We start from the raw sequence: 27,305 nt of genomic DNA on the forward strand, positions 1-27,305 counted from the left end.
CAATGACTACAGAAGACCTCTTTTCTTGCTTTCTATGATAACACAGTCAAGTCTCCTGATCACTCTGACAGAATATTTTCATCCTTGTATTTTCCTAAATTGCCTCTGATGAAATTAACAATAAGCAGTAAAAGACTAGAAGGCAGGAAGCAAAAGGAAGAAAGTAAAACAAGAGACAAGAAAAATCTGCTGGCCTGTAGAGAATCAAATGCGAACTGAAAGAATCAAACTATGTGAGTAAACACAGTCCACAAATCATCATTGTATCTCAATTTACAGAAAAACTCAGGTTTAAGTTTCTGTGCAATCTGTAGCAAAAATTCGAAAACCAGATAATCTGGCCAGTCATGCTATAAACATAAAGGCTAATAAATGGGGCCGATGCTACTGCCAACTTTCCAAAGTGCCCTACCTTTGCTCAGGTAACAAATCAGCTATATTACAATGTTCTGGTTTTCACTGCATAATATATGTGCAACTGCCTGTTTCCACCCATTTTAGTATCAAGTAGAATGTGCAGTTAAAATATACTAGGGTAAATAAGTGGTAAATATAAATAAAGCACCTTTCTTTAAATCATGTTAAAGAAGAATTTATTGAGCATTTTCAATACTCTGTTGTGTTATACATGGGAAAGCAAATAACTTACATAAATAATTGAAATATTTTTAGCTAGAGTCCAAGCATATCTAAATATGAAGCCTGGTAACTAGACCTAAGTAAAACTGCCCCATATTAGTGGTTCTTTAAAACTTTTACTTATAGTAGAAGTAGGATGCAGCCTAGTCTATACATGTAACTATACCCTAGATTTCAGAAGGTATAAGTTTAAACAATGGTTCTCAGTGATATGGGGAAAGTGATTTAATCTCACATTCCCTTGTTTTCCTTTGAGTTGAATTAGTAATCATCCCATGAGTTAGTTCCACTCCTGGGGATGATGCAGGAGAACCAGTTGGCTCCTCATGAGAAAGGTAACTGTGTGTAATCTTCCTGATTTCTGGCATTAGACTCAAACAGGCAGTAAGACAGCAGAAGGATATTCAAGCAAGCAGAAAGAAAAATTCTTTATTGTATGTTATTTCAAACAAAGATACTTAAAGGCAAAGAATAGTCTAGTTAAAAAGAAAAAAGAAAATAGTAATGTAACTAAAAAAAAAAAAAGGAGCTAGATATTAGAAAATAACCTTAAGTAAGAGGAAGAGGTTGTTGAGACAGCTTAGCAGAGACAAAAGGCACTGAAGAACAGAGTCATCCATATTCCCACACTGTAAGATAAGGCAGACAAAAAGCCAGTTAAACTATGTACAAATTAAAAAAAATTAAAACGTAGGGAAGATAACTTGGCTGGTTTGTTTGACCATCAATGACAAGTTATTTTGTTTTCTTTAAAAATTGTTATATAGGATATGCTGTGTAAAGTACATTATTAACATTATTCACCTCAAGTTTCTCCTTCTTAACTGAAGCCACCATGGTGTTTTCTTTATCATGTTGTTTACTCCATAATTAGTGTTAATGTTATTTTAAATAAAGTCAGCAAGATAAAAACCAAAGAAATAACTTTTTATGCTATATACTTTATGCTCTGAAAACTTTATGCCCAGTTAACAAAATAATAACTAAGACTATTTCCAAATATGAATTTTGTGCTAAAAGTCTGGTTTTTAGCTTCTATTATCTCTTTTTCATAGATATGGCTTCATATACAACTAACATTACACAGAAAGATAAGCACTCAGTGTGCTTTGAACATCTGCTCTGCCATTGACACAAACAATGAATCAGGAATTTAACTTCTTTTTTTAATTTGTTCTAATTAGTTATATGTGACAGAAGAATACATTTTGACACATCATCCATAAAATGGAGTATAACTTCTCATTCCTCTGGCTAGAAAGAATTTAACTTTTCATGCAAAAGTGCTAGATTCTGCTTGATCATTGCATTATTTCATAAAGGATAATCAAATTATACTTTAACAAAATAATAATAATAATTTAGCATGTTAAAAGAGCCGCTACCACCAGAACTATTTTTTTTAATCCAACCACAAGACTGGGATCCTAATTAAAATGTATACCAGAACTATTTTTTAAAGTTTCCATATTTTCCATTTTAGAACATTGCCTGAGATCATCTTGACTGACAACAGTTTTGTAATACTGACAAAGGTAATTGTTCTTGAAATGTATAGATGCCAACAAAAAGACAACAAAGTCATCAAAAATTGGTAAATAATATGGTAAATGACATATTTTTTATGATACAATGTAACATTTTAGAGAACATTATAAACTATCTTGCAATTCTGGTATAGTTGAAAATCATAACATAAATTATGAAATGACATAATAGCAATAACATATAGCAATAACAGCTTTAGCTATTCATTCTATTCAATCAAAATAAGGAAGGTGAGAAGGCAGCTACCTCAAAATGAATATAATAGAGGACAAATACCTTCAATTGATTATTAAATGAATCCATTTCTGAAAGTTTAGATGCAGTTTCTTTTTCAAGAGCATCTAATTGTTCTTTAAGTCTTTGGCATAATTCTTCCTTTTCTAAAGATTTTTTATGAAGTAAACTGATCCCTGAATCTGAAATACAAACATCAAGACAGTTACATTTGGTAGAATTTCCTATGTTGTTACCAGTATGTCATTTACTATCTGGCTAACTTAGAAATACATAGGATGTACCCATATTATGTGACTAATGAAGGAGAAAACACTCAGTGGTCATTTCTTCCCAGATCATATACTGGGAAGATCCTCAGAGGAAATGGGTACCAAGCATTGGTTTTGTACTCAAAAAGACCAGGAACTGAAGTGAAACTCTACTTTGGATAAAGTGTTTCACCAATCTGGTCCTCACATCTTTTTCTACTCGATGGGCATCACACCATCCATCTCATTAAATGTGGTGATGGAAATAAAACCCAAGCATAGTTTCCAGCCTACACTGATTACTCAATTAATAACATGTTTTGCTAAAATAGCTTTCTATTTATTCATAAGGTTCCCAAGAACTGGGGAATATTCACAGCAAGGACTCAATACATATTACCAACTGGATTATTTAGTAACATTATTTTAGGAGGTAAGAACAGGGGTCTCTATTTTATATGATTTTTTTACATGCTCACACAAGGATAGAGAAACCAGGGACAAATCTATAATGTCAATTATATTAAAAAATTACTATTCAAATGTATATTTTTAAACTGTATTAAAATATAGAAATCAAGTATAATTTAAATCAAATGAAGCATTAGAGTAAAAAGCTAAAAGTATTCCTTCAGCTCAAAGCCCAGCTTATTCCCTTTGTAAGCACTTATTCTTACATATGTGCACAGTCAATCTTTTTTTGGACATACAAGGGATTGTACCCAGGGGTACCCAGCCCTCTTCTGCCTCAAGCTCCTGAGTAACATGGGATTACAAGTGTATGCCATCACGCCTGGTTCCATGGGTTTTAGTAGGAATATATTGTTTACACTACTCTGCAACTTGTTTTTAAGTTATATCATCAAGCAGGACATACAGATCTAATAGTCTTTAAAACTACTCCATCGTAGTCTACATTATGGCCATTCCCTCTTTAATGCAACCATTTCCTTTTTCAATTATCATTTAGATTGTTTTTAATTTTCTACCATTACATAAAAATGCTGCAATAAATACCCCTGTACACATTTTAATGCACATGTCTAAGTGTTTTATAAGACTAGATAGTAAAGAATTGCTCTGCAAAAGGATAAACACATTTGTTAAAAAATTTATTGTCTATATTTAAAGTATACAATATGATGCTTTGATAGTGAAATGATTACTTCAGTGCAGCAAATTAACATATCCATCACATCATATCCAGGGTTACTATCCATCTATAGTTACCTTTTTCTTTCAGAAAGAGCACTAAAGTCTACTTCCCTAGCAAACTTTAAGTATATAATACATTATTATTAGCTAGTCATCATACTATATATTAGGTCTCCAGAACTTTATTCATCTTTAATTGTGTGTACCCTTTGACCAACATCTTCCCTACTCTCTGACCCTGATAACCACCTTTCTACTCTTTTTCTGAGTGCAACATTTTTAAATTCCACATGTGAGATCATGCAGTCTTTGTCTTTCCAGGCCTAGCTTATTTCACTTAGCATAATATCATCCAAGGGCACTCATGTGTGTCACAAATGGGAGGATTTTCTTTTTTCACAGCTGAATAATATTCCATAGTTTATGTGAGGTGTGTGTGTACTGGCGCACATCACATTTTCCTTATCCATTTATCTGTGGATGGACATATAAGTTGTTTCCATATCTTGGCTGTGGTGAATAATGCTGCAGTGAACATGAGAATACAGACATCTCCTTGAAACAGTGATTTTTATTTCCTTCAAACATATACTCAGAAGTGAGGCTGCTGGGTCACATGGCCATTCTCTTTTTAATTTTTTGAGGAATTTCCTATTTTTCAAAACGGCTGCACCAATTTACTTTTCCAACAACAGAGTACAAGGGTTCCCTTTTCTTCACAGTCATTTCTTAAGATAACATCCATTATAATAATAACAGTTTAATGTAGTTTTGATTTCATTTCCCCATTATTTGTAACATAGAGCATCTTTACAAGTATCTATTGCCCATTTTTATTATTGGTTTTAAAATATTTTTATTGGTTCTTTCTAGTTACACATGACAGTAGAGTGCACTTTGAAAAACTATACAAGCATGGAGTACATCTTATTCTAATTAGGACCCCAGTCTTATGGATATACATGATGGTGAGATTCACTGTGGTGTGTTCATATATGTACATAGGAAAGTTATGTCAGATTCATTCCACTGTCTTTCATTTTTTATCCCCCTCCCTTCCCTTCATTCCCCTTTGTTTAATCCAATGGACTTCTATTCTTCCCCCACCGTGGGGGGATGTGGTTAGCATCCACATATCAGAGAGAACATTTAGCATTTGTTTTGGGGGGACTAGCTTATTTCACTTAGCATGACAGACTCCAGTTTCATCCACTTACCAGCAAATGCCATCATTTCATTCTTTTTTATGGCTGAGTAATATTCTATTGGGGTATAAATACCATATTTTCTTTATCCACTCATCTGTTGAAGGGTACCTAGGTTGGTTCCATAGATTTGCTATTGTGAACTGAGCTGCTATAAACACTGCTATTGTGAATTGGGCTGCTACCAATATTGAGGTCCCTGGATTATGCTGATTTTTTTTTTTTTTGAGTATATGCTAAGGAGTTGAATAACTGGGTCAAATGATGGTTCTATTCCAAGTTTTCTAAGGAATCTCCACACTGCTTTCCAGAGTGGTTGCAGCAATTTGTAGTCCCATGAGCAATGTATGAGTTAAATTTTTCTTCCACATCTTCACTCACATTTATTGTGACTTGTGTTCTCTCCTTTTTTTTTTTTTAGTTGTTAATGGATCTTTATTTATTTATATGCAGTGCTGAGAATTGAACCCTCACACATGCCAGGCAAGTGCTCTCCCACTGAGCCACGATCCCAGCCTCTTGATAACTGTCATTCTGACTACAGTGAGATGAAATCTCAGTGTAGTTTTAGTTTCCATTTCTCTAATTGCTAGAGATGTTAAATATTTTTTCATGTATTTGTTGACCATATTACTTCTTTTGAGAAGTGTCTGTTTAGTCCCTTTGCCCATTTACTGATTTATTGTTTTATTTGGGTTTTTTTTTTTAATAGTTGTAGATGAACAGAATGCCTTTATTTTATTTATTTTTTTATGTGGTGCTGAGGATAGAACCCAGTGCCTCACACATGCTAAGCAAATGCTCTGCCACTGAGCTACAGCCCCAGCCCTGGTGGTTTTTTTTTTTAGTTCTTTGTATATCATAGAAATTAATGCCTTATCTGAAGTACAGGTGGTAAAGATTTTCTCCCATTCTGTAGACTCTCTTCATGCTCTTGATTTTTTCCTTTGCTGTAAAGAAGGGTTTTTTGGTGGTACTGAGGCTTAAACACCGAGATTCACACATCCAAGGCAAGAATTCTACCTCTGAGCTACAAGTCCAGTTCTTTTTTTTTTTTTTTTTTGATGGTAGTAGGGATTAAATTCAGGGGTATGCTGTCCTACAAGCTACATGCCCAGCCCTTTTGTATTTTAATAGGTTCTTTCTAAGTTGCTAAGGCTAGCCTCAAACTTGGATCTTCCTGCCTAAGCCTCCTGAGTTGTTGGGATTAGAGGCGTGCACCACTACACCCAGTTTGTCCATGTTTTTTTTTTTTTTCCCCAAGTCTTTCTCAATCTTCTACAATTTTTTTTAAGTGAGGTTGTGAAGTATCTTGCCAAATTTCATTTAAAGAAACCTGAATAGAACTGAATGTATGGATGAATTAGGAGAGAACTGGCATAGTACTTCTGCACTGAGCAAGTTCATTCATGAACATAAACTGTCTCTTTTTATTCAGAAATGTTTTATGTCTATCAGTAAAATTTTATAGCTAAATATTTCTTCTTTGTTCATAACAATGGGCATCACTAATAATGCATGTTTTAATACCAAATTTAACTGTATATGAACACTACATTAGATCAGTGGAAGACAATGTGATAGTATAGTGACTTTAGAGTCAGATGGACATGAATTTGAGTAATACCACTAAACAATCTTGATTAACTCTTTAGTCTCTCTGAAGCTGAGTTTTCCTGCACTGCACAATAGGAATTACTATATTACAGGGTTGTTGCACAGATTAAAAAAATAATGCATGAAAACTGCCTAGCACGGTATCTGACAAACGGTCAGTAATCATAAATAGTAACTGTTATGAAGAGAAGAATCAAAAGGATACAGGGTACTATTTAACTCCCAAACAAAAGCTTCGTATTTTTAACTGGAGTATGGATAAATAAAGCTGAATGGATCATATTCCACAGAGAAGAGTAGTTCTACCAGGTTCCAAATAAAATACAGTAAACATTGCTGCATTCACAGCACAAACAGCAACAACAATGACAACAACAATGATGTTGATGATATATTTCTTTCATTGCACAGTTCAAGAGGGGTGACTTGTACTACCTTTGGAATATCCATGGAGGGACACAGTAGGAGACTAATATAGTTGTTGCTGCTGCTGTTGTTGTTATTATTATTACTATGGTAGAAAGGATTGAACCAAGGAGCACTTTACCTCTCAACTGTATCCTCAGTCTTTTTTATTTTCTTATTTTCATTAGGGTCTTGCTAATTTGCTGAGAGCCTCACTAAGTTGCTGAGGCTGGCCTCTAACTTGTGATCCTTTTGTTTCAGCCTCCCAAGTTGCTGGGATTATAGGTGTATACAATTGTGCCCGGTTAGCGGGGTAATATAGTTTGAGCAGAAAAGAATCAGATGCAAAGAAGACAGTCTGAGAGGAGATATGAATAAACCCTATCAGTAGAAGGCAACTGACAATTCTAAGAATAGTTCACAAAAATAAACTTTTTATTCTGGTGTTTCTTCCATGTGAAGAAATTGGCACAATATTCACAGCTTCTTTCTACCCTTTCATAAATTGGGAGGCTGAAAATAAGAACCTGAGCATGTATAACCTAGATTTTTCCTAGCCTTTGCTTTCTAGAGACTGAACTTTCCAGGAAATGTTTTATAGATGCAGTTGTACACTCTCAGATAAACCATGTGTCCAACATCAGCATTATCAATAATGAAATATCTTATTTGATATTTAAATTATAAAAAATAAAAATATCAATATAGGAAGACATACAATAATTACGTTTCATTTTATCACAAAAGTGCTCTATTATCTATAATAATATTTTCCATATTATTTTGAAAATTTAACTTATTGGAAAAAATATTATTTATGACAGAATAATGATTTTTTTTAATATTTATTTTTTAGTTGTAGTTGGACACAATATCTTTATTTTATTTTTATGTGGTGCTGAGGATCGAACCCAGGGACTCGCACATGATGGGTGAGCACTCTACCACTGAGCCACAATCCCAGCCCAGAATAATGATATTTTTTAATAATAATACTTCCAGTCAAAATGGGAGTCATCAAGAATACAAATAATAATAAATGCTGGAGAGGATGTGGAGAAAAATAAACACTTTTACACTTTGGGTGGGATTGTAAATTAGTACAACCACTATGGGATCAATATGGAGGTTCACCATTCATCAAAAGACTAGGTATGCCAGGCATGGGACACACCTACAATCCCAGCGGCTAGGGAGGCTGACACAGAAAGATCTTAAGTTCAAAACCAGCCTCAGCAATTTAGCAAGGCCCAAAGCAATTCAGTGAAACTCTGTCTCTAAATAAATAAAATACAAAATAGGGCTGGGAATGTGGCTCAGTGGTTGAGTGCCTGAGTTCAATCTCTGATTTAAAAAAAAAAAAAGACTAGATATGGAACAACCAGCCTTGGTATTTATCCTAAAGAAAAAAAGTCATCATACTATAGTGATACATGCATACCCATGGTTATAACAGCACAATTCATAATAGCCAAACTATGGAACCAGCCTAAGTGCTCATCAGTGACTGGAATAGATAAGGAAAATGTGATATATATATATACACACACACAAAATGATACAATCATTCAGTAAAGAATAAACAAAACTAGAGACTTACCAGGTGTGTTATTGAGCTGCATGTTTTTAATTCTTTCATTTAATAATTGCTTCTCAGGTACCAGATAGATAAGTTTATTTTGATATTCCTTATAAAAAGAAAAATTATATCTAATTAAGGTTGTAATACCCAAGAATTTTTTGAAAACTTTTAAACATGATTTAATCACTTATGAAATTAGTACAGTGATAATACATAATTATAACATGCTTCTAGTTTATGAACAAACTAGAATAGAACTATGCAGGACTAAAAAGCAAACACTTAAACATCCATTTATAACTGGATGAGATAAAAAGGCAATAAAGAAGCCACATCAAGAGGGTATGTCTAGAAGTCTACAATCTTCAGCTTTCTAATGTGAGCAGAGCATAAGGGGTGCCTCTGGCACCTGTACCAGAGCACGACACTCCAGAGTGCTGCCTGTGTGATTATCAAAAAAGGACCAAAAGGGCTGGGGATGTGGCTCAGGTGGCAGCTCGCTCGCCTGGCATGTGTGCGGCCCGGGTTCGATCCTCAGCACCACATACAAACAAAGATGTTATGTCCGCCGAGAACTAAAAAATAAATATTAAAAAAAAATTCTCTCTATCTCTCTCTTAAAAAAAAAAAAAAGGACCAAAAATTCAGGGAGAACAAGGGAAACAGGTTTAGATAGACATGAAATGTTTTCTGGCTTTTGTTTATATATGCTGTGACACAGGGAAAAGACTGATTGTCAGACCATACAGTAAGAGAAATGGGGTAAGAAGACTATCTAGACATGAATGCTTCTTAGAATCCTTATTCTGCAAAAATAGTTCTTGAATCACACACACCCTACTGCACAAAAGAACAGAATTACCAGGTTTTTGAGGGACATACTTAACATTCTTACCACAATTCTGGAAAGAGTATGTCGAAGTTTCAAGGTAGCTATAAACTTACTTTAATGTATGGTACAGTATGAATGCTGGTGTCCTCTCCAAAGTTAATATTTTGATACTTAACCCCCAATGCAATTGTGCTAATAGGTAGGATTTTATGAGGTGATTAAATCATGAGAGCTCTTCCCTAATGAATGGGATTAGTGTTCTTATAATAAAACAAGTCGAAGGGAGCTGCCCTGCCCCATCTGCCATGTGAGGAAGTGCAGGATGACATCTTCAAAGCAGAGAGTAAACTCACCAGACACTGACTTACAGTGCCTTGGTCTTCAAATTTCCAGCCTCTATAACTATTAGCAATAAGTTTCTGGTATTATAACTTACCCAGTCTAAGATATTCTGATAACAGCATGAATAGACCAAGACAAATATATACATACATTTTTTTCTTTTACAAAAGAGTTAAAACTCAAAGTGGTAAATGTCCATTTACATATAAATATTAAGCAGAACTTAACTGGATGTCTAGCAGAGTTTTAGGAGACATACGATTTCTGATATTATGTATAAGGTTGTGTATATTTACATTACAGGTTTACCAGAGACTCCAAGGGGCTCATGATCCCCAAAAGTGCAATCACACTATTGGAAGAACTGTGAATAACTACACATTTATGGACAATTTATCAACAAAGGACTTACCTGAAGTTCCTGTTGAAGCTGCTTGATTTCCATTATTTCCAGGTCACACTGCTTATCTAGAACTTCCAGCTCAGTTTTTTGTGTTTGCTTCCTGAGTCGGACATCTTGAAGTCTGCCTGAAATCTGCTGATGTTTGCCATTCTGGAGGAAGACCATACAAACATATGTATAAGGTTGTGTATATTTACATAAAGTGCTAAAAGGAAATGTTCTACCAGGATAAAATTTGTTTTTAGTTAAAATTTTAAATGCCACTTATTATTTATACTCACTCTGAAATAAAGGTCTAAAACCAAGTGAAATATGTTGTAGAGTTGCATCTGTTAACTCAAGAGAAGTATTGGAAGAAAATACATCATTCTCAGAGCATAAGAGATCAAACGTTAAGATGAGAAAGCACAAATATACTTAGTATTTTTCTGAATTCAGCACTTAGGCATATACTTAAAATATTAATATCAGAGATAATTTCAAAGAATAATGAGAAGGAATAAACGTTTATATGTAACATTTAGCATTACCTTCTCTGAGCTTTTATTCCTACTCTCAATATTATTGTCTAATTTCCTCTAGTTAAACAGTATCTAAGAGAACCTTTTTGAAAACAATTCTCTTTTCCTATAATAGTACTCCGTTCCTTAATCAATGAGTAACCTCTCTTCCCCTTTCTTTTCTGAGGAGGGAGAGGAAAATAAGAAATTTTCAATGGGGCCTAAGAAGAAGGGTGAGTTGAGGCGTTATAGGCTGAATCGTGTCCCTTACAAAATTCTTTAAAGTCCTAACCCTGGTGCATCAGAATATGATTATACTTGGAGAAAGAATCTTTAAAAAGGTAACTAAGGTCAAATGAAGTAATATGAGCAGGTCCTAATCCAATCTGACTAGTGTCCTTATAAGAGAACATCTAGACACAAAACATAATAGATATGCACATGCACAGAGGAAAAGACTATGAACACAGGAATAAGGTAGCCACCAGCAAGCCAGAGAGACCTCATGAGAAACTAAACCCACAGACACCTTGATATTCAACTGCTAACTTCCAGGACTGTGAAAAACATAAATTTCTGCTATTTAAGCTACTTAACCTGTAGTATTTTCTTATGGTAGCCCTAACAAACCAATAGAGTGAGGAGAAATGTGATCTCTGGTTAAAAATCATAAATAATGGAAGTTTTACTGAAGATTGTTTCATATTTGAGGAATACACACTAAATATGCTGTATCCTTCCTAGAGCTCACACTACAATCTTCAATATGTCTAAGTACAGGTTCTGGACCTTTCTAAACTCTGCATATAGAACTGGAAGTAATTTTAAGAGACCATTTAGATAACAATTTTTAAGTCATTTTTCTTTTTAACAAAGGAAGACTCCCCCACCTCCTTCCTGGGGTTTGAACTTGGGGCCTTGCATGTTAGGCAAGGACTCTATAACTGAGCTACATTCCCAGCTCAAAAGAATCCTTTTATCCAACCAAATCCTAGATAAAACGCTAATAAAAATAAAGCAGATAAATATAGAGCCATCTGTTGGGTAGTATCCTTTGTAGGCTTTCTTCTAGAGACTGATTTGAAAGCTAAAAATTAATGAATTAGTACACTCTTTATTTTATACATAGGCAAGGTTGAGACACAGAGGAAGAAAATGTCTTGCCCAGCATCTAAACTAAAATTTTAACAGAATTCTCAGCATTTTGAATCTCTAGCCTTTTTTAGTAAACTATACTGTCAAATCTATTGAAAGTACATCTGAAAATAAAACTAGTAATTACATTAAACAAAATTTATTTATGAGATATGATTTTTAAAAACAATTGTATTTTTCAACAGGTAACTTTAGCATCATTCAAATAAATTCCATTAAACTTTAGCCATACCAGTGCTTCCAACTCAAGATGAAGACTCTTCTTTTTAGAGTTTAACCTGACAATTTCTTCCTGTTCTCTATTCTTTTGATTGAGAAGCTCCTGTCGACGAATTCTCTCCCACTCTAAACGACGTTGTCGTTCAAGTTCCTGTTTTGCTGCCTGAGAATAATGAATTAAAGTTAAATTTTAAATTAAAAACTTTGCATCTTTCAGAAACTGAAGGTATGACAGTGTTCAGCACTTCATAGGCCACAGTGTCTAAAGATTAGGTAGGCAAATCTAGCTTTATCAATAGGTCTAAAGACTCCCACCAAAGTGACTACTTTATCCATCACCTTTTTTAAAAAAATAATTTTTAGTTGTAGATGGACACAATATCTTTATTTATTTTTATGTGGTGTTGAGGATCGAACCCAGTGCCTCACACGCGCAAAACAAGTGCTCTACCACTGAGCTACAGCCATCACTGATTGCTTCACTGGACCATCATTTAAATATAGGAATTTTTCTCTTAAGAGCAAAAATGACACTTCATAAATACAAATGGTAAGAGGAATAATAACATCTCTATTCTTCTATGGAGAAAAAAATACCTATTTACATTTTTTCAGTGCACCATAATTTACAGTGCTCATTCCTCACCCTTTAATACACAGTCAAACCTCCCAGGGATCCCATATGACACTATCCTGAGCACCTACACAAGGCCACCCTCTTGATTTCTTTCTAGACCCTCACCTTCCCACTCTTGTCCTTCTGTTCCTCCAATTCCTTAAATTGTAAAATCTGAATCCTAAACTTGCTTTCATCTAACGTCTTGGCTCAGTCTGACTCCTCGCTCCCCACTATCCTTAGCTCCTCACTCAACTCAGGAAGGACAGTTAATTCTCTTTTGATTGAGCTATCAACTGCAGAGTGGTTGTCTCTACACTTAGCAGCCTTGAAAAGCCCTTACATGAAAGGGTCCTCTTTCCCTTCTTAAAGGAAGGGAGATTCCTATCTTTTAGAATGAAATGATGCAGAGGAAAAGGTACAATAAAAATGCAAAAAACAAACAAACAAAAAAAACATGTTTTTGTTACATGAAATGTAATTTCTTATTAAATGAAAGATTTCTTAGGAAATAAAATAACTTAAAAATAACCTCTCTTCTTTCTATCTCTTTTCTCCTTTCTTCCTCCCGTTGTCTCTCCAATTCCCTCTGTTTCTCCAAGCGCTTTTCTAATTCAAGTTGTTTCTTCCATTCTTGTTCTTGTAATTCTCTCTGCTTTCGTTCCCACTCCTCCTTTTCTTTCTGGGCTTTACGTTCTGCCTCCCTCTGTTGCTGCTCCATCAAGGCTTGGCGACGCTTCTCCAGTTCCATGTTCCCTCGCTCGTAGTTGGCTTTCCGCTTGTCCTCAAAGGTAACTAAAGAAGGCACACTGTCAGCTGTCCCCACTCAGCAAGAGCCTATAGGACCTGTAATCTAGTTCAACATACTTGCACCTTGTGATCATTTGTGTGCTCTCATTCTTTGGCTACTTCTCCTAAGAATAATTTTAATTCAAATGTAAACTGGAAAATATTTACTTCTAAATATATTCATTCAAAAACAAACAAACAAACAAATTTTATGTTTGAATTCATCCAAGAGAAAAATAATTTTTACTATCCTTGTCAATTAAATACTATTTTAGCTTTTTTCTCAGAGTTTTCTTCTAGGACAATGAAAGCTGTGTGGCTATATACCTTTGTTTTGTTTGATACATGTTCATTAACTTTTAAATATTTTAAAACAGTTACATATGTACTCTTTCAACCAATATCTTTAAAAAAAAAGTTAATGCTAAAGATTTCATCACAAAGTTTGCTCTACTAATCCTGCCTAAGTGGGAGAAACACCCTAACTTGGACACTGTCTCTTCTTCCTTCAGTCTTCTCATTTTGCCTAGCTAAATTTTATTGACATCAAAATTCATCTCATTCATCATATAGTTTTCTCATATAGCAATATGAAATTTAAAGAATGCAAAAATTCTAAATATGCATCTACATTTCAAAGTAAAACTTTAAAGAACTCACTATAAACATACAACTCAGACATTCAATGATACCTGGCAATTTCTTCTGAGGTTCCTCTTCCTGCACTTTCTGATAAGAAGGCAGAGTTCCATTAATAGAATCAATTTGCTTTCCTCCTCTAAGAAAAGCAAATAACAAACAAATTTAATATCATGCAGTCTGGGAATTTTCAGGCAAGATAATATAAACTACCAATGATTATTACAAATTAATATTTAGAATACTGTTAAAGATATTTAAAACAAAGTATGGTTTATAGTTACAATGTACAGCGAGCAGTATATGGATTTCAAGCCAGAGATCTGAATTCAAATTATGGTTCAGCTAACTGCTATTCTTTTTTGGGGGGGGGGGGCGGCGCGGGGGGGTACCAGGGATTGAACCCAGGGGTACTTTACCACTGAGCCATATCCCAGCACTTTTTATTTAGAGGCAAGGTCTCACTGAGTTGCTTAGGGCCTTGCTAGTTGCTGAGGCTAGCTTTGAACTCAAGATCTTCCTGCCTCAGCCTCTCAAGCCACTGGGATTACTCTCTACTGCACCCAGCAAACTAATTGCTATTCTTGGGCAAGTTGCTCTCTCTCTCTCTCTCTCTTTTTTTTTTAATATTTATTTTTTAGTTGTAGGTGGACACAATATCTTTATTTTGTTTTTATGTGGTGTTGAGAATCGAACCCATGCCTTACGCATGAACCCAGTGCCTCACGCATGCTAGGCAGGCATGCTACCACTTGAGCCACATTCCCAGCCCAGGCAAGTTTCTCTTAATCTCTTTAGTTACCAATTTCCTGTCTGTAACATGGTGAAAACATACCTTCTAATATGTACTCCTTTCAAGTGTAACTCGTTGGATATTAAAATCAAATACCAACACAAATATTTAACTCTATCCTTTAAAGTACAGCACAGACCCTAACAAATCCCAAACTAAAAGCACACCTGCCAAGTAATGAAAAAACATAGCTCTTCTTTAGAGACACTCACCTGAAAGAAGGAGGGACCAGCTCAGGAGGTAAAGTCAGTGGCAAAGGTTGTCCAGCTTTGGCCATGTCAGTGAGGTGCATAGCAAGGATAAACTCTTCAGCTTTTAGCTGTCCATCACCATCAATGTCAGCCAGAGACCTAAAGAAAATGTGAAATTCATACTTACAAAGTCCATTTGGAATAAAATACTGTTTGAAAAAATTTTATTTTTAAAAGAATAATGATGAGGAGGCTGGGGTTGTGGCTCAGTGATAGAGTGCTTGCCTAGCATGCATGAGGCACTGGGTTCGATTCTCAGCACCACATACAAATAAATAAAATAAAGGTCCATCAACAACTAAAAAAAAAAAAAAAAGAATAATGATGATAAAACTAATGGGCTATCATATTTTAGTGAAATGAAAATATATACAAAAAAGTGAATTAATTTTAACCCTTAATTTTCATAACATAAAAGAGGGAAGACTTTGAAACAGAATGGGAAATACCCATTGTGAGAAGGTGGCTTATGTCATGTTCAATTCATCTACCTAACCACATTTACCTATAAGGATATATTGTCTGATTCTCCATAGAAGTCATTATATAGAAGAAAAGTGTACTTTTCTTGTAAAACAATTAAATGCTAAGTTCTCAAGAACAATGCTTTGCACAAGTATGTTTGGTTTTAAAGTCAACGTTAACTTTCAAATGGCTGCTTTTATGGAGGATCTTTGAATTACAAACTTTTATAGAAACAATTTTTTCCAGAAACAATATCTTTCTTATAATAGAGGAGGTATAGTTTAAAATAATAATTAATAGACAAACTCACCAAATAGTGGCTAGCTGAGTTTGAGAAAGATTTGACTGAAGAAGGGCATTTCTAGCTTGAAAACCTGGTTGAAGGGAAAACCATAAAGAAAAAATTTTTTAGCCTCTTTAGAGTTATGCAAACCTAAATATAATAATTATATATGTTATATAATTCTACAACAATAATATAACACTGCTGGTATCTTGGGAACTTTTAATAGCAAAATGTTCTTACCATGTGCCACAAACTGAGCATTCAGTAGTAATCAAACACAGTACTTGCTCCAAGAAGTCAAAAATCTAGAATTAGTGAGTTCAAGTGCTTCCCCCATGTTCTTTCATTAAAATAGCAGTACATGGGCTGGGGTTTGGCTCAGTAGTAGAGCGCTCACCTAGCATGTGTAAGGCACTGGGTTCGATCCTCAGTACAACTTAAATAAAGATATTGTGTCCACCTACAACTAAAAAAATATTTTTTAAAAATAAACAAAACAAAATAAAGGTATTGTATCCATCCACAACTAAAAAAGAAATTTAAAAAAAATAGCAGTACACACAAGCAGTTGACATAAAGGAAAAAGTCACCAGGCAGAGACAGTATGAGAGGTTCTTCAGCCTTCTTGTACTCCCAGTGCAATTTGAAGCACGACTTCCTTAATACATTCTTAGATTTCTCATTTCTGGTTATGTCTTTGTCTCTATTCTCTTTCTTCCTAAGTGATCTGTAAATATATCATCCCTCTAAGGAACTATTCTGGGCACTTTGTCTCTATGTAGTCACATCCACTTCCATGGCTTTAAACAGGCACCTAGAACCTGATGATCTCCAAATGTATATCCATAGTCCAAATCTCTCCTCTAAATTTATACTTCTTTACCTATTTAGATATTTTACAGTCATCTCAAACCAATACATATAAAACTCTCCATATGATCTTCCATGTCTCTCTTCTTAGTTTTCACCACAAATCATTCTCCCCAATCTTCTTTTCTCTATGAATGACATCACTGTCCACCCAGTGGCTCAAGTCAGGAATCCAAAAGTTCCCTTGATCCCTTTTTCTCCTGTCTTTATCCTACATCAAGTCCTACAAATCCATGTCATTTCATATCTGCATCCTCCCCACTTTGTCTCAATTTAAAATGCCACTTTCTCAGGTCTTCCCAGTCCACCCTATCATTCAATACACTTCCTGTTTCCTTCATATCTTCTATCACAATTGGTAATGTAATTTTTAAAAAATATTTATTTAGTTGTAGATGAACACACAGTATCTTTATTTATTTTTATGTGGTGCTGAGGATTGAACCCAGTGCCTCACACGTGCGAGGCAAGCATTTTACCACTGAGCTGCAGCCTCAACCCTGGTAATGTAATTTTTATTTGCTTGTTTATCTCATCTGTTTCCCCTACAATGCTATTACATTCTAAGAAGACAAAAACCTGGACTGCTTATTCGCTAGTGCATACCCAATACCTCGAAAATGGATGCTTAATAAAATAATTCATGAAGTTGGAATCCAGAGTTTTCCTCTATTTAAGGTACATGAGGACTTATGTGATAGCATCTGACAATGATAACTAATATTTATTGAATGTTTAGTGTATGTAGTAAAATATTCAAATTCTTTTCTCTCCCTCAGTAATCAAAAGTATGTTTTTTGTAATAGAATTCATGATATAGAATGTCACATCCAGAAAAAAGACATACAGAAAGCTCAGGAATACAATCCAGAAAAGAAAATCCCTGTCTTCTTCAAATTAGCATTCACTGATAGTAAGCTAGTCTGTGGCTTGCTGGACCATGGATAGAATCGTGGCTTCTCCAGGGATGGTTTCCTAGTCAGTGAAGCAGGTACCTCACCTCCCATCTCTAGGTGACTAAGCCATGAGCACCAGAAGAGTTGGTCTCGACTTCGGGTTCAGTCTAAAACAAGGCCTATCCAACACAACTCTACATACGTTAAGAGTTTAAACAACTCTTCCTTAGGAACAGTTCCCACTACAAAGCCAGCACAAATAGAGCTAACCCCATTGGTCCACTGGACTTTGAACACACAGGACTTGCTAATCAAAGCTACCATGTATTATAAGTTGCAGCTGATTGTTCATATTATGTAACTTTTAAATATTTTCTACTCAATTTTTTTTCCCCCTGTGGTGCTTGGGATTGAACCCAGGGCCTCGCGCATGTAAGGGAAGCACTCTACCAAATGAGCTATATCCCCAGCCTTCCATTCTATTTTTAATCTGGCTGTTTATGAGAAATCAGATAAGAAAAAATTCTGGATATAGCTCATAGATTCACACTACTAATTACTCTCTAAATTTCACATAGGAAATAAGAGTTAAGGAGGTCTTTGTGTTAAGAGCAGGATTCTTCTAATAGAAATGGAAGACTGTCTCAAACTTGAAAATATTTAATAATATTTAAGCTCCTGGACAAAGAGGATTGAAAGAAAATCCCCTCACACTAGGCAAAAGAGCGAACAGACACAAGCTAGGAGGATGTAAATGGTTAAAAAAAAAAAATACTGCAGGAGGACAAGCAAAGTCTGAATAATATAAAGGGCCACAGCCAGCCAGCAGAGTATGTTACTAAGAAAAGCCCATATGAACACACTCTACTGAAGTTGAAAAAAGATATTCCTTTAATGAAAAATGTAGGGTCCAAAGAAGTTCATTTTTTCAAAAAATGGGAATCATGACATTTATCTCAATTAAGTTTCAATGTCACATCTCATACAATCTAACATTTCATTACTTGTGTATGTATGTATGTGTGTATGTATATATATATATATATATATATATATATATATATACACACATATATATATATACACACATACACACACACTAAGAAAAAATAGTCATAAAATTATGACATAGTACACCAAGACACCACTTAAAGCAATACACAGGCCAGTTTCAGATACATTAAAATATTTTATAAAAATATGTATCTAAAAAATACAGTATAATTGGGCATGAAAACACACACCTGTAATCCCAGCTACTTAGGAGGCTGAGGTAGAAAGATCACAAATTCAAGGCCAGCTTGGGCAACTTAGCAAGACCCTGTCTCAAAATGAAAAATAAAAAGGGCTGGGGATGTAACTAAGTGGTAGAGCTCTCCTTGGTTCAATCTCCAGGACAGGAAAAGAAAAATACAATATACCTTGTTTTATATCATTTGATTAAAAAGTAGAAAATTTTACTTAGGTAAAAATAGGCACATGTAAAAACACATAGTATAATATATAAGTTATGAAGTACAATAATAAAACAGCCCCACTATCCAAAACTTTGTGGGCTTAATTCCCTTGCTTTAAAAGGAAAAAATGTTTTTATTTATGCAAGTAGGTATCTTTGGAAAAAAACACTGTATATTTTGTTTGTTCAGTTAATTCCAAGTCTCACTGCACCCTTACCCTACTGCAGAACTACAGACCCTATACTCCTACTTCAGACTATTTTTTAAAAACATACTTTTAGTTGTCAATGGATCTTTATTTTTTAATTTATTTATATGTGGTGCTGAGAATGGAACCCAGTGCCTCACACATGCTGGGCAAGCACTTTACCACTGAGTCACAACCCCAACCCCACAGACTATTTTTCATTCTCCAAACATGCCACGTATTTTCCCCCCATTTTTTATTAGTATATTATAGTTGCACATAATGAAGGGATTTGTTGTAACATATTCATACATGCACACAGTATAACAATATAATTTGGTGACTATCATTCCCCAGTACTTCCCTCCTTCCTCTCCACCTCTCATCCCTTGGTCCCTTTCCTATACTAATACCCCTTTGATTTTCATGAGATCCCTACCCACTTCAACCTTTCTTTTCCTTTTTCCTTTCTAGCTTTCATATGAGAGAAATCACAATACTTAACCTTCTGAGTTTGACTTATTTCGCTTAACATAATCATCTCTAGTTCTATCCATTTTCCTGCAAATGACATAATTTCCGTTTTCTTCATGGGTGAATAAAACTCTATTGTGTATATATGCTACATTTTCCTTATCCATTAATTCATTATAGACACTTAGGCCTCTTCCATAGTTTGGCTACTGTGAATTGTGCTGCTATAATTATGGGTACGCATGTATCACTGTAGTATGATGACTTTAATTCTTCAGGATAAATACCAAGGAGTGTTATGGCTGGATCATATGGTGGTTTCATGCCTAGTTTTTTGATGAACCTCCATACTGATTTCTATAATGGTTGTGCTCATTTAAAATCATACTAACCAGTGTAAAAGTGTTCCTTTTTCTCCACATCCTCTCCAGCATTTATTATTATTTATTTTCTTGATGACTGCTATTCTAACTGGTACGAGATGAAATCCAGGATAGTTTTGATTGGCATTTCCCTAATTGTTAATGTTGTTGAACATTTTTTTCATATTTTGTTGGACATTTGTGTTTCTATTTTTGAGAAGTGTCTGTTTAATTCACTTACCCATTTATTAAATGCGTTATTTGATTTTTCGGTGTCAAGTTTTTTGAGTTCTTTATAGATTCTAGATATTAATCCTGTCCAAAGAGTAGCTAGCAAAGATTTTCTCCCATTCTATAGATTCTCTCTTCATATTCCTAATTGTTTCCTTTGCTGTGCAGAAGCTTTTAAATTTGATGTCATCCCATTTATTACCTGTTCGTATTGTTTCCTGAGCTTTAGGGGTCCTATTGATAAAGTTGTTGCCTGTGCCCATATGTTGGAGTGTTGACTTATGTTTTCTTCTAGGAGCTGCATAGTTTCTGGGCTGATTGCTAGGTCTTTGATCTATTTTGAGTTGATTTTTGTACAGGGTGAGAGATAAGGGTCTAGTTTCATTTTTCTACATATGGATAACCAGTATTCCCAATACCACTTGTTAAAAAGGCTGTCTTTTCTCCAATGTATGTTTTTGACACTTTTGTCAAGGATCAGAAAACTGTACCTGTGTGGGCTTGTCTTTGTATCTTCTATTCTGTACCAGTGATTTATGATTCTGTTTTTATGCCAGTACCATGCTATTTTTGTTTCTACAGCTCTGTAGTATAATTCGAAGGCAGATATTGTGATGCCTCCAACATTACTTTCATGGCTTAGAAATGCTTTGGCTGGCTATTCAGAGTCTTTTGTTCTTCCAAATAAACTTTAGGACTGTTTTTGTCTGCTTGTGTGAAGAATGTCATTGTAGAAGTATCTCACTCCTCACTCCTTGGTTCGATTTATTCCTAGGTATTCTTCTTCTTCTTCTTTTTTTTTTTTTCTTTAAGGCTATTGAGAATGGAACTGTTTTCCTGATTTCTTTCTCAGCAGATTCATTGTTGATATACAGGAAATCTATTCATTTTCATAAGCTGATTTTGTAACCAGCTACTTCGCTAAATTTGTTTTTGAGCTCTAAGCAGTCTTTTGGTGGAACTTTTTGGATCTTCTAGGCATAGGATCATATCATCCACAAACAGTGATAATTTGTTTTCTTTCTTTCCTATTTTTATCCTTTCTATTTCCTTCTCTTGCCTAATTGCTCTGGTTAGAATTTTTAGCACTAGTATTAAATAGGAGTGGTGAGAGTAGACATCCTTGTCTTGTCCAATACTTTAAAGGAAATGATTTCAGTTTGTCCCCATTTACTCTGAGGTTGGTTTTGGGTTTTTCATCTGTAGCCTTTATGATGTTGAGGTAGGTTCCTTCTATCCCTTGTTTCTTCAGTGTTTTTATCATAAATGGGTGCTGAATTTTGTTGAAGGCCTTCTCTGCATCTATTGAGATTACTAAGTGGTTTTCGTCCTTAATTCAATTTATGTGATTAGTTATATTTATTGACTTGTATATATTAAATATTCCTTGCATATCTGGAATAAAACCAACTCGGTTGTGGTGTACAATCTTCTTAATATGCCACTGAACACAATTTGCTAATATTTTATTAAGTACTTTTACATCTAAGTTCATCAGGGATATTGGTCATAGTTTTCTTTCCTTGATGTGTCCTTATCTGGTTTGAGTAGGAGTGTTCCGGCTTCACAGAATGAATTTGGAAGTGTTCCATCCCTTTCCATTTCATGGAATAATCTGAAGAATATTAGCATCAGTTCTTCTTTAAGGGTTTGATAGAATTTAGCTGAGACTCTATCTAGTCCTGAGCTTTTCTTTTTTGAAAGGCTTTTTATTACTGCCTCTCTCTCATTATAAGTTATTGGTCTGTTTAAATTTTCTATGTCCTGTTCAGTTTTGGCAGATTGTATTTGTCTAGAAATGTACCCATTTCTGCTAGATTTTCTAATTCTTTAAAGTATAAGTTTTCAAAATAGTTCCTAATAATTCCTGGATTTCTGAATGTTTGTGGTGATTTCTCCTTTTTCATCTCTAATTTTATTAATTTGTGTTTTCTGTTTTTCTTTTGGTTAGTTTGGCTAAGGGCTTATCAATCTTCCTTATCTTTTCAAAAAAAATCAACTCTTTGTTTCACTGATCCTTTGTATTGTATTGTTGTAGTTGTTCTCAAGTTCATTGATTTTGGCTCTGATCTTAATTATTTTCTTCTACTGGTTTTGAAATTGGTTAGTTCTTTTTCAAAGGCCTTGAGATACATCATTAGTTGTTTATTTGGGATCTTTCTTATTTTCTTATCTAGGCTCTCAACACTATAAGTTTTCTTCTTAGAACTGCCTTCATAGTGCCCCAGAGGTTCTGATATGTTATATCACTATTCTCATTTGAGTCTAAGAATTGTTTAATTTCTCCCTTGATTTCTTTATCATCCATTTAAAACAGTATTGTTCAGTCTACATGTGTTTATATAGTTTCTGTAGGGTTTTGTCATGCTGATTTCTAATTTCATTCTTTTATGATCTGATAACATGCAAGGAATTATATCATTTTTTTTCTATTTGCTAAGAGTTGCTTTGTGATCTAAAATATAGTCTATTTTGAAGAAGATTCCATGAGTTACTGAGAATAAAGTGTATTCATTCAGCTGCGATTGGATGAAATATTCTATAAATGTCTGTTGAGTTCATATAAAATTTTTCATATCCAAAGAGTCTTCACTAAATTTATATCTGCATGACCTAATCTAATGGTGAGAGAGGTATGCTGAAATCACCCATATTATTATTATACTAGAGTCTTTCTTAGGCTTTAATTTGAGTAGTGTCTCTAGTCTTTTGTGTAATTAGTTGAACCCACAGTTCAGGCATGAATATTTATTACTTTTATATATTCTTTTTGCACTTTTCCCTTTACCAGTATGACCTTCTTTGACTCTTCGGATTAATTGTGTTTTAAAGTATGCTTTGTCAAATATGAGAGTAGCCACTCCTGCTTGTTTCAGGGCTCCATTCACATGGTTTACTAATTTTCACCCTTTCATTTTCAGCCTGTGGCTTTCTTTGCCTGTAAGATGCATCTCTTGTAAACAGCATATAATTGGATCTTGTTTTTTAATTCATCCTGCCAGCTTATGTCTTTTTTTTTTAAGATAATGTCTTTAGTTGTAGATGGACACATACCTTTATTTTATTATTTATTTTTATGTGGTGCTGAGAATCAATCCCAGTGCCTCACATGTGCTAGGCAAATACTCTACCACTGAGCTACAACCTCGGCCCCAGCCTATGTCTTTTCATTGGAGAACTCAGTCCATTTATATTCAAAGTTTATTACAGAGAGATGCTTATTAATTCCTTCCATTTTGATTTGTTTATCATATCTAATTTGGTCCTGTTTCTCATTTGCTTAGCTACTCTTCAAATGAGGTTTGTTCATTTGTGAGCTCTTGGGTTTGTTTTCTTATGTCTTTTATATGGAATATTTTTAAGTTCTGTAGTGCTGGTTTAGTCCATGTATTTTTTACCTAGGATTTCTTCTCTGTCAATCTCAAATGCCCTCATCTTCAATCTCTGTCTAAATCCTAACCCTTTCTCTTTTATCTGAGCCTTTCAATATTAATTTCTCCCATTCTACATTCCCTGACATGTTAAAGCTCTATTATCTTTAAATATTTATTTTACTCTGTCCTACATCATAGTTTCTAAGTGAAGAGGGAGTGAGAAAGTCAGAGGTTAAGAACTCTGCTTGCCTATTAGCCTCTGTGTATATCCCCTTCACTATCCTCACTTAGTAAAGTTTGGATAATGTTCTAGCCTGGACTCAAATGTTCTACAAGGATCTAAGACCAAGTCTTATAGGCATATTTGGGTTAAAGCACTAAAGGATGGTGAACAATGCTTGTCTGAGGTTTGCAAAGGGCAAGCAGAGGAAAGATCCAATAGGGAAAGTAAGTGAAGGCTAAATTCTACACATGGCACCTAGTGACCTGGGGTTCCTTCATGCACTGAAAAGCTTAGAGGATGAGGTTGATACATTTGAGAGACAGGTCTTTTTCCAAAAGGTTGGGTGTATACTAACATGTTCAACTTGATTGTAAGAACTTTGAAGAAGCAATCAAGTTGATTTCATCTCTGAATTTCATACAACTTATAATATTTTTATTTGTCAAATGTCATCTAAACTTTTGGAGTATTAAAACTTAGTTGACCTACAAAGTACAAAGTCAAATTACAGTTTTTCAAATAAATCTGTATAAAATAATTTAATAATAATTTAATTCTCATCTTTAATGGCACTGTATATGGCTTACCTGAGAGATATCCACTCATGCTTTTATCAAGACTATTAAATTTTTGCCGGTATTTTAATCTTGAAGGCTGAGGAACCGCCCACTCTGAAGTCCCAGTCTTGGGCGAGTTCCCTGAGAGTGAAGCAGTTGAGGAAGTTGAGCTATAACAAAATTAATTTAAAATGTTTTGTTACTAAATACTTTTAATTAAAACTTGTAAGATAAACAATAAGAATAATACTTTACATAATAATTGCTTTTACATTTGTATTTTTAAAAAACCTAAAATTTAAGCAATTATCATTATTCTAAGTAAAGCAAGTACCATACAATGTACAAAACTCCAAAGGTCTATCACATACCAATAAGCCTCTATGTGCCAGGTCTTGTGATATGCTACAGCCTTTACAAAAATAATTTCTTATCTTCCCAACAAACTTAAAAGATATTATTGTCCCCATCTTTTAAATGAATAAACTATGGCTCAGTGATATTAAGAAAAAATAAGGTCACAAAAATCAGTGAACGTTTAGGCTGTGACTGGAATGTTGTTCTTATGGGTTAAAGCTACCACTCTTTTCACACTGCTTTGAAGAGCTTAACAGTGACCTCTAAGAGAAGTGATGCTTTTGTGATTTCTAAAATTTAAAAGACACTCAATCAGCAGTAGCTACTCAAGAAAGAAATTAACAATGTACAATGATTATGAGACATTTTGAGAAACATACATTTTTGTTTTGTTTTGTTTTGAAATAATGTTGCCCAGGCTGGCCTTGAACTCATGATTCTCCCACCTCAGTCTTCCAAGTTGCTGTGATTACAGGTGTGTATCCATGCCCAGCATACACACTTTTTAAAAAGGCAAAGTACACAGCTTGGGCCAAAAAGTTGACTGATTGAAACATAGAATATTTTTTAGTTTACATTTTTTTTTCAAAACACCACATTTAATAATTCTGAAGATAAAAAAAACTTACTTTATGTGAGTTATAAGTAGCAGATTTACCTTACATACCTACATTTGGCTATTACAAAGTAAAACCTGGATAAGTTCAGAGCTTATTACATACTCCTTACTGAAAGCAAAGAAAGTTGTTTAAGTGTTAAATATTCATACCTACTGGATCCTAAATCAATCAGAGACTGGGCCTTCTGTATACTAGCACCACCAAATCCTCCCATCATCAGACTGTAAGATGATGTATGAGGCAATGCTAAAAAAAAAAAAAAAAAGGCATAAGTTCACACTAAGCAATCTCACAAAGAAGGAAATGTGTATCTAACTGAACACAAATCCAATAGTTTCTTCACATGAAAACTGACTCATTAGACACTTACTTGAAGTAGAATAAGGAATGGATAAAGGCTGAATGAGACTGGCGGTTCCATTTGGTAATGATGATGTACTAACAGAAGGCACTAGGGGAGCAGGCATCATTAAGGGAGGAAGACTGGTCCCTGAAGTTGCAGAAGACAAGGGTGTTGTTATAGGTGCAACTGGTGGCAATGACTGAGGAATGGACAAATTGGGCATGCTTCCCATCCCTAGAGACAAAAGAGAACACATTTTCCAGTGCTACTAAGTCAACTATAAAGCACATGCCAAATAGCAAGTTCACAGTACAGTGAACAGGAACACCATAGGCAAACTAAACAAATTAAGATATTTGTTTAGTAAAAATTCACTAAAGCAGGCCTGGGGATATAGCTCAGTTGGTACTGCACTTTCCTAGCATGCACAAGGCTCTGTGTTAAAAAAAAAAAAAAAAAAAAAAAAAAAATTCCCTAAAGCAGTCTTGAACCAAAAGTGAGAAAGGTAAATCACTGCTTTAAAAACTAATATTCTGACCTATATGAACTAAGAAGATGCCTACTAATCAGCTAAGATTTTCTTCTCTAATTGTGATTAAACCTAAGCAGCCTTTTCCAATTAAGTATTAGTACCCTCAACGAGACTATTTTAGTGATCAATTGTTTTTCTTAACATTAAAAAAAAACCAAGTTTATGTAAGTCAAGTGCCAAGTTACTTGACTCACCCACACACACACGCATACACACACAAATACACACACACTCCTCAAACAAAAATGTTCTAATTAGTAAGTACTTTAGAAACCCACTTATACATTTGCATTATTTGCAAGAAAGCATGCCACATATTTTTTTATAAGCAATGTATTTAGAATTCAAGGAAAATTCTTTTAAAGGAACAAAGTGAAGACATTTGTTTAGTAATTGAAAAACACTAAGCCCAAGATATGAATACAGTCACATAGTGATTTGGTATTTATCTCTAAATCTCAGTGTAATTGGTATTTAAGATCTAACATCTGGAGTGAAGGAAAGATATAGTTCTATATCATGATCCTCTCACTTCAGAGTTCCAAGTTGCCGGAATTAGAGGTATGCACATACATGCCCAGTATAAATATATTTTTTAAAGGCAAAGTATACAACTTAAGGCAAAAAGTAGGCTGATTAAAATATAGTAGAATATTTTTTAGTTTACATAAAACACAGATAGCTAACTGAATGTTCCATTCAAAATGAGTGCTTCTCATATATAGTAAAAAATTGGATAATCAAAATTAATAGGAAACATATCAACATATCTTTGATGAATATGTAAATTGATAACACAAAGTCTATAAGTTTGGGCCCTCAATTCAGTTGGTTAATTAATATTAATTTATTTATTCCTTCATTTATTGGTACTGGGAATTGAACCCACGGGCACT

General features: G+C 34.4%; 1 protein-coding gene across 6 annotated transcripts in view; it reads right to left on the reverse strand.

The window, feature by feature from the left end:
- Itsn2 (intersectin 2) overlaps nt 1-27,305 on the reverse strand; it is a 126,648-nt gene that overhangs the window by 66,930 nt on the left and 32,413 nt on the right. For 5 of the 6 annotated variants that reach the window (XM_071601381.1, XM_071601382.1, XM_027937896.2 and 2 more), the window contains 11 exons: nt 25,905-26,111; nt 25,684-25,780; nt 24,588-24,727; nt 15,951-16,014; nt 15,137-15,274; nt 14,185-14,270; nt 13,236-13,498; nt 12,101-12,250; nt 10,223-10,363; nt 8,655-8,742; nt 2,464-2,603 (listed from right to left, as the gene is read on the reverse strand). In XM_071601381.1, the coding sequence (XP_071457482.1) occupies nt 2,464-2,603; nt 8,655-8,742; nt 10,223-10,363; nt 12,101-12,250; nt 13,236-13,498; nt 14,185-14,270; nt 15,137-15,274; nt 15,951-16,014; nt 24,588-24,727; nt 25,684-25,780; nt 25,905-26,111 (1,514 nt within the window). Of the gene's footprint in view, nt 1-1,187; nt 1,269-2,463; nt 2,604-8,654; nt 8,743-10,222; nt 10,364-12,100; nt 12,251-13,235; nt 13,499-14,184; nt 14,271-15,136; nt 15,275-15,950; nt 16,015-24,587; nt 24,728-25,683; nt 25,781-25,904; nt 26,112-27,305 lie in introns of all 6 variants that reach the window. The other variant, XM_071601384.1, reaches the window with a different exon arrangement.

Source organism: Marmota flaviventris, chromosome 14 (assembly GCF_047511675.1).
Source record: "Marmota flaviventris isolate mMarFla1 chromosome 14, mMarFla1.hap1, whole genome shotgun sequence".
NCBI lineage: Eukaryota > Metazoa > Chordata > Mammalia > Rodentia > Sciuridae > Marmota > Marmota flaviventris.